Raw genomic sequence first — 8,231 nt, 5'->3', positions numbered from 1 at the left:
AGTTGGGGAGTCAAGCAAGACACTGCATTTCAAACATTGAAGCAGGCCCTGTGCAGCGCACCTATCTTGTCCCTGCCCGAAGGGACGGAAGACTTCGTGGTCTATTATGATGCATCCAATCAGGGCCTAGGCTGTGTGCTCATGCAGCGAGGAAAGGTCATCGCCTATGCCTCGAGGCAGTTGAAAGCACACGAGGTCAATTACACAACTCACGATCTAGAGTTGGGAGCAGTGGTCTTTGCTTTGAAAATCTGGAGACACTATCTCTATGGAACCAAGTGCACTATCTTCACCGACCATAAGAGCCTGCAGCACATCCTTGATCAGAAAGAGTTAAACATGAGATAGCGACCATGGGTAGAGCTACTCAGTGACTACGAGTGCGAAATTCGCTACCATCCCTGTAAGGCCAATGTGGTAGTTGATGCCCTCAGCCGAAAGGAATATTCTGGGCGAAAGGTGAAGGCATTGACAATGACCGTTCATTCCCATCTATCCGCACAAATCAGGGAGGCTCAGCTGGAAGCCTTGAAACCAGAGAAAGTGACGGATGAAGCATTGCGGGGAATGGACAAGAACTTAGAGGTCAAGGGAGACGGAGTGTACTATTTCATGAACCGGATCTGGACCCCAAAGTTCGGTGGGTACAAAGAGGTTGTCATGAATGAGGATCATGAGACGAAATACTCCGTTCACCCAGGTTCAGATAAGATGTATCTGGATCTCAAGCAGCTCTATTGGTGGCCAAACATGAAAGCGGAAATTGCCACATTCGTGGGCAAGTGCTTGACTTGCGCCAAAGTGAAGGTGGAGTATCAGAAACCCTCAGGTTTACTCCAGCAGCCAGAAATACCTGAATGGAGGAAAGGATAACAATAGATTTTATCACCAAGTTACCTAGATCCCCGAGTGGGCACGACGCCATCTGGGTAATTGTCGATCGGTTGACAAAATCTGCCCACTTCCTTCCAATCAAAGAAAACTTCAAAATGGAGAGACTCACGCAGATCTACATTCGAGAGATAGTTCGCCTTCACGGGGTACCTGTATCCATTATCTCCGACCGAGATAGCAGGTTCACCTCAAGGTTCTGGCAATCGCTTCAGAAGGCACTTGGAACTAAATTGGATATGAGCACAGCTTATCATCCTCAAACAGACGGTTAGAGTGAGAGGACAATCCAGACATTGGAAGATATGTTGAGAGCATGTGTCATCGACTTCGGTATGTCATGGGACACTCATCTTCCTTTGGTCGAATTTTCCTACAACAACAGCTATCATACCAGCATCAAGGTTGCGCCCTTTTGAAGCCCTCTATGGCCGCAAGTGCAGATCCCCTCTGTGCTGGGCTGAAGTGGGTGACACGCAGCTAGTCAGGGATCAAGTCCCCGACTGTACTCTCACTGGACCTGAAATCATCCGAGAGACAACAGAAAAGATCGTACGAATCCGAGAGCGACTGAAAGCCTCTCGGGATAGACAAAAGAGCTACGCCGATAAGAGACGAAAACCCTTGGAATTCCAGGTTGGTGACCGCATCCTCCTGAAGGTCTCACCCTGGAAAGGCATGATACATTTCGGAAAATGTGGAAAGCAAAACCCAAGGTACATTGGACCATTTGAGATCGTTGGTAGGATCGGTCCCGTAGTATACAAACTACAGTTACCGCGAGAACTTAGCAACGTCCATCCTGTCTTCCACGTGTCGAACCTAAAGAACTGTCTGTCCGAAGAGACACTTGTGATTCCTCTCGACGAGATTGAATTGGACGAGGGTCTACACTTCGTGGAAGAACCTGTCGAAATCATGGATCGGGAAGTCAAGCGTACAAAACAGAGTCGCATCCCGATAGTGAAGGTCCGCTAGAATGCCAAGCGGGGTCCTGAATTCACATGGGAGCGCGAGGATTCAAAGAAGCACAAGTATCCCCATCTCTTTCCAAGTTCATGACTGTGCTATATTCTTGAATTTCGGGACGAAATTCCCTCTAACGGGGGGATGATGTGACAACCCGGAAACTTCAATCTTGTACACTTAGTCAATTCAATCAATATTCAACTTGTTTTGTTGATTTCTGGTGCTATTTAAGGGTTCATTTGAGTGTTCTAAGCTTGAATTTAACCAAGGTTGAGTTTAGGAATGAGTCCGAGTGTTGAATAGTGAGAAAATCAGGCCAAACACACCTCTTGGAGGAGTGTACGGCCGTACACATGGGTGTGCGGCCGCACACCCATTCCCTTGGCAGCACACTCACTTGTGGGCAGCACCCTTACCCCTATATAAAGGGTAGCCCCCTTCCTTTCATTCCTTTAGCACCTTGGCAGCACACAACATCATTTCCTATCAAGTTTCTCCAACTTTGAACCTTCCAAACCTTCAAGAACGTGAGTACATCTTCCTCTAACTTACAATCCATGACAGACCACTCTATCCAAGCCCTAAGTGTGCAAAAACGTTATGTTCTTCGTGTTTGGAAGTGAGTGCGGCCGCACACCCCTAAAACACCCTCCAAAGTGAGAGCTTAACTTCCATATTCGATGTAGACATGCCCCTAGCCTTGTTGCACCTTAGAATGGACAATTTGGGCATCATTTTGAGGGGTGTACGACCGCACATACCTGTGTATGGCCGCACACACCCTTGTGCGGTAGCACACTCCAAGTGTGCGACCACACACCCTTGTGTGCGACCACACACTCATTCTAGGGCCATAAACCCACTTCTGTGACCCTTATCTTGCACTACAACTGAGTATAGACCTTGAACACTTCGTGGATGTGAGTATGGACCTTGAGAGCACTTCGAAGGCACCTCATTTCATGAGTGTACGGCCGCACACCCATTGGGCCGCACACCCATGGCCGCACACACACTCTAAGTGGCCATACACCCCCTACACTCCATCCTACAAGGTCCTATCACTTGGTGCAAATAGTTTCAAGTCCCTAGAGTGGTTTTCCATCACTTATAGTGGTGAAATACCTTCGTTTGACTCTTTTATGTGTCATTACATGTTATTAGGATCGATTCGTGTTCAAGGCTTTACTTGAACACCCGGCTCTTCGTATCGATCCTTCAATCAAACCACTTACCCGAGGTGAGTTCATACCCCTACTTTCTCCGTGTTTTTAATGTTTTCAGGGGGAGGATACAAGCTAAACATAAACGCTTTCAAAACTCATGCAATTCTCATACTTTAACCCCTTTTGTACTGTGTTGAGCATAAGGGTCGTTTTTCACTAAAATTGCATAGTTTTCCGGATTCGCTATTTACTACGTTATACATGCAAACTATAATTGGTATAGTTTGGGGTTTTCTAAATATAACAAGTACAGAAATAGTTACACATTACATCACTACGTTATCACTGTGAATATCACTATATACGGTATACATACAGATTGTTCACTATGGCAGAACGCTACTACACTACATGTAAACTAGATTGTACGATACTGTGAGGAACTACTTCAATATTGTACCCTTAGGTGTACAGGGATAAATCCTATCATAGTATAACCAGAGTCTCCTGGAGGGAAAGCGTGAGATTTGTGAATAAATCTATTCGGGACTGACAATCCCACACCCGAACTGCTAGCTACAGTTAGCCAGGCATGCCTGGGGTGACAAATGTCATTTAACTCGACGCCTGAAGAACGTTGGAAAGGTCTCTAGTCATATCAAGCATGGTTATACGACTCACATTATGTATAAATCACCTTTAGTTTACAACCCGACACTCTTCAATGGTTTTATTTATACTAAATAGAACTAAAATACACTATGTATACTGGCTAAAGCCAGGGTTTTCAAACAGAACTGATTATGCAATGGTTTCACATACAAAATACTTATACTTCATGATTAGCTTTAGCTACTCACATGAGGTAGTATTTTCGCATATCACTATAGTTTTCAGTAACAGATAATCATGGTTTATTACAGAACTGATAACACTACATTTTCACTAAAGAAAATATCGGATTTTCTTGGAAACATACAGATATTCATGGTTTATTACAGAACTGATAACACTACATTTCCACTACAGAAAATATCGGATTTTCTTGACACTATACAAACATTTCTGCTAGCTCATTAACAAGTTTTCACTACAAACTAGTGCTTATGAACTCACCAACTTTATGCTGATATTTTCAAACTGCTTGTATTCTCAGGAAATCAGTAGACATGTACCTGCTGGATTTTTGAGGAGTTGAAGCAATAAGAGTTTATGTTTATATTCATACAAACTATATGATGTAATCCAAACAAGTTTCAGATTATTTCCAAATTGATGTAAACATTTTTATTTAAGTATTCAATGTAATGGTTGCGTTGCTACGATTTCTATTATACATTGGTTGTGATGCTACACGTGACGTCCTCCACCCCAGAACGTTTCCGCCATTCTGGTTTTGGGGTGTGACATCGAATACATCGTAATGTTCAGTCTTGTATTTGGAAATATTTTGAAAAGGGAAAATATTTTCTTGAAAGGTGACATGTCTTGAGATTATAGGTTGTGATGAGTTTAGGGGAAGACAAATGTAGCCGCGATGGGTTCTGGGTATCCAATGAAAACGCAAGGTGTGGAGTGTGGGCTCAGTTTGTGCTTGGCTTTAGATGAGAGATTAGGATAGTAAAGGCATCCGAAGACGCTTAGGTGATCATAAGTAGGCTGTCGAGAGTATAGGATGTCAGTGGGAGTGTAGTTTTTGATGGTTGTAGAGGGTAAAATGTTGAGGAGGTATGTTGAAGTGGCAAGAGCATAATGCCAAAAAGATGGGGGTAAGGATGCTCGAAGAAGGTGAGTGCGGAGCATGTTGTTGATGGTGCGGATTATTCTTTCAGCTTTTCCGTTTTGTGAAGATGTGTAAGGGCAAGAAAACCGGATGTGCATACCGCGATTCGCACAATGAGAATGAAAGGCTTGATTATCAAATTCGCGTCCGTTATCACATTGGAATGTTTTTATTTTCTGGTTAAATTGAGTGTGTATGTAGGTATAGAATTGAGAGAAGATGAAGTAGACTTGAGACTTGGTTTTTAAAGGAAATGTCCAGACAAAGTGGGAATAGTCATCAAGTAGAACTAAATAATAATTATGACCAAGTTTGCTTTTGACCGGTGAAGTCCAAAGATCCGCATGTATAATATCAAAAGGAGAATAAGTAACCGAATTTGATAGATTAAAAGACAATCGGCAATGTTTTCCCAAACTACAAGCATCACAAAATAAATTGTTCTTAAAACTAGGAATAGAAAAACGACTAGATAAAATATGAAGGACTTGATTATTTGGGTGACCAAGACGATCGTGCCACATAGTAGGTGACACAGTATGAAAGACCATGGGCTGATGCTTGACAGGTGCTAATTGTGTGAAGGGATAGAGCTCTCCAAAACTGTTACATCTCACTATATGCTTCCCCGTGTTGAGTTCCTTCACAGAAAAACCAAACGGGTCAAAGGTGACAGAAACCCAATTGTCTATGGTGAATTTACGTACTGACACAAGGTTCTTAATGATTTGAGGGACATGGTATACGTGGTTTAGTTTAAGGGAAGGGTGAGTGTTGGGTATGTGAATATTGCCATGACCAAAAATTGGAATTTGATGACCATTACCAACAAGAATAAACAATGGTTTACGTAAATGAACAAAGTTGGAGAATTTACCTGTGTCGTTGGTGAGATGAGAAGTGGAGCCCGTATCCATGTACCATGTGTTGTCACGTGGCTGCTGGAGTTGCATGATGTGGAAGGCAGATTCAAGCTCGGTGGGTGTCATAGGGGGTCCGTGCATAGGGGATGAATCGGCAGTGTAGTGGGCTTGTTGGGTGGGGAATGGGGAGCTTGGTTGTTGTCGATAAGTGGGTCTTGGTCCAAGTAAAGTGGGTTGTTGCGGAGCAGCAGTGGGAAAGGGTGAAGGTGGCGGAGTCCACTGAGATGTTTGATACCAAGGAGGAGCGGTGACATAGTAGACGTTGTTATTGTACCCACGACCACGCCCGCGGCCCCGTCCTCAATTGTTATAGCCCCGACCTGAAGAGCGACCACCTCGATTGTTGTATCCGCCACGTGAATTACCACGACCACCATTAGAAGAGTCACGAGTTGGATTCGAATCAGGGGAGGGGGCAGGGGAGTTAATTTGTTGTGTGGTGAGAGCTTGGAGAGCATGTTTATCTTGTTTAGCCCTTCGAGTTTCTTCAAGGATGAGTTGACAGCTTGCTTTGTTAAAAGAGGGGAGAGGGTTGGTTTGTTGGATAAGTGTAGCGACTGTGTCATACTCACCACGAGGAAGACCTGAAACAAGTTGCAAAACCATCTTGGTTTCACTAATCGGGTTACCAACATTGGTGAGTTGGTCCTATAGGGCTTTGAGGCGGTCACAATATTCTGTGACGCTGGAGAAGGCCTCAAGTCGGGTGGAATTGAAGAGTTCCTCGAGCTATACGGCTCGAGTGGCAGCATTATCTTGGAAGATTTCTTTGAGTCGGCTCCAAAGTTGGAAGGAAGTAGCACCGGGTTTCATAATCGTGTGAATGAGCTCCTGCGAAATAGTGCTGTAGATCCACTGTTTTACAATTGCATCCAGTCGATCCCAAGTAGCAGAATCGATATCAGTGGCTTTGGGGTGGGTTTTGTCTATGTGATCAAGGACATTGAAAGCACAGGCATGAATATGGAACAATTCAACCCATGAAGAATATCGATCATCATTGCGATCGAGGGTGAGGGGGATAGAGTTCTTGATGTTATTGACTGTGAAAGCCGGGTGGAAGACAGGTTTTGTGACTTCGTCGGTGGTTGCAGGAGGCATGATCGATGATTGAGAGATGAAGGGGGGAGAGAAGGGATCGATTAATTAAGGAGCCGCCGGGAGAAAAAGAAAAGAATTAAGTAGGGTTTATTGAGGCTCTGATACCATGATAATTGGTATTAACCGATGCTCTTCTCATTAATCATAAGGGTATAAATAGTACAAGAATATCCCTACAATATAGGAATTGATATACATCACAATATAATTTACATAAATAAATATAGACTAATATATTCGCTTAGACCATGTTTTTTGAGGTCTTTTCTTACTGATGCAATGTTGTACCAAACACCCCTGATGTTGTTATTTGCCATATAATCATGAGATTTATTATTTAGAGAATGCAACCCTTTTACAACTCTTCCCCACAGTGATTCTTTCTCCTTTTTTAATCGCCACCACCACTTAACTGTTAAGCCAATATTCAGTGCTCGGATTGATCCAATACCTAAGCCACCTGCAGATTTTGATGCCACCACTTTATCCCAGGCAACCCAATGTATTCGTTTTTTTTCTTCATCACCGACCCATAAGAATTTCCTTCTTATCCTTTCTAGTGCTTCTGTGACTGCCGCCGGTGCGACGAAGAGGGAAAAATAGTAGGTAGGCAAATTCCCTAGCACAGCAGAGATTAGTGTTATGCGTCCACCAAATGAGAGGGATTTAGACTTCCAAGATGTTAATTTCGATTGGAATTTATCGATGATGGGTTTCCAATTTCTTATGAGATTCATATTAGCACCTATAGGTACTCCAAGATAATTGAATGGAAATGATCCAGAGTTACAGCCAAGGATACAAGCCCAACTCGAGGTTTCAATTTCAGAAGCACAAATTCCGAATACCCTAGATTTGGAGAAGTTAACTTTGAGCCCAGACGCAACATGAAAGCATTTAAGTATTCGAGCAAGATTTTTGAGATTAGGCCTAGACCATTCCCCAATGAATAAAGCGTCATCGGCGTAGAATAAGTGAGTTAACTCGGGTCCGTCGTTAGGTATTTGAATACCTCTGAATAACCCTTTATCTCTGGCTGCTTCCAAAGCAGCATTCAGTCCCTCCATTGCGATTATAAATAGGAACGGGGAAAGTGGGTCTCCCTGACGAACGCCTTTGGAGATCTCAAATTCGTCCGTAGGTGACCTGTTGACTATAACCGAGGCACGAGATGAATTCAGACAACCCCGTATCCATAAGCGCCATTTGCATCCGAAACCCATCTGAGAGAGAACCGAATCTAGATATTCCTAGTTTACTGAATCGAAGGCTTTATCAAAGTCCACCTTGAACAGTAATATCGTTTTCTTCACTTTTTTTCCCATGAATATAGCTCATTAATCAATAGTGGGCCATCAAGTATGTTTCTATCTTCTACATAAGCAGACTGTACTTCAC

At 43.3% G+C, this 8,231-nt stretch overlaps 1 protein-coding gene across 1 annotated transcript; it reads right to left on the bottom strand.

Annotated features, from left to right (window-relative positions):
- Window positions 1–6,461: 6,461 nt before the first annotated feature.
- Window positions 6,462–6,833, bottom strand: LOC145122205 (uncharacterized). Its single transcript, XM_079057846.1, has one exon. The coding sequence runs from the start codon at window positions 6,831–6,833 to the stop codon at window positions 6,462–6,464; it is 372 nt and encodes a 123-aa protein (XP_078913972.1).
- Window positions 6,834–8,231: the final 1,398 nt, after the last annotated feature.

The sequence above is a fragment of the Lactuca virosa genome, chromosome 6 (assembly GCF_052849685.1).
Source record: "Lactuca virosa cultivar CGN04683 chromosome 6, Lactuca_virosa_CGN04683_v6, whole genome shotgun sequence".
NCBI classification, from domain to species: domain Eukaryota; kingdom Viridiplantae; phylum Streptophyta; class Magnoliopsida; order Asterales; family Asteraceae; genus Lactuca; species Lactuca virosa.
The sequence above is the reverse complement of the archived record's forward strand: the minus strand, read 5'-3'. Positions and strand labels throughout refer to the sequence as shown.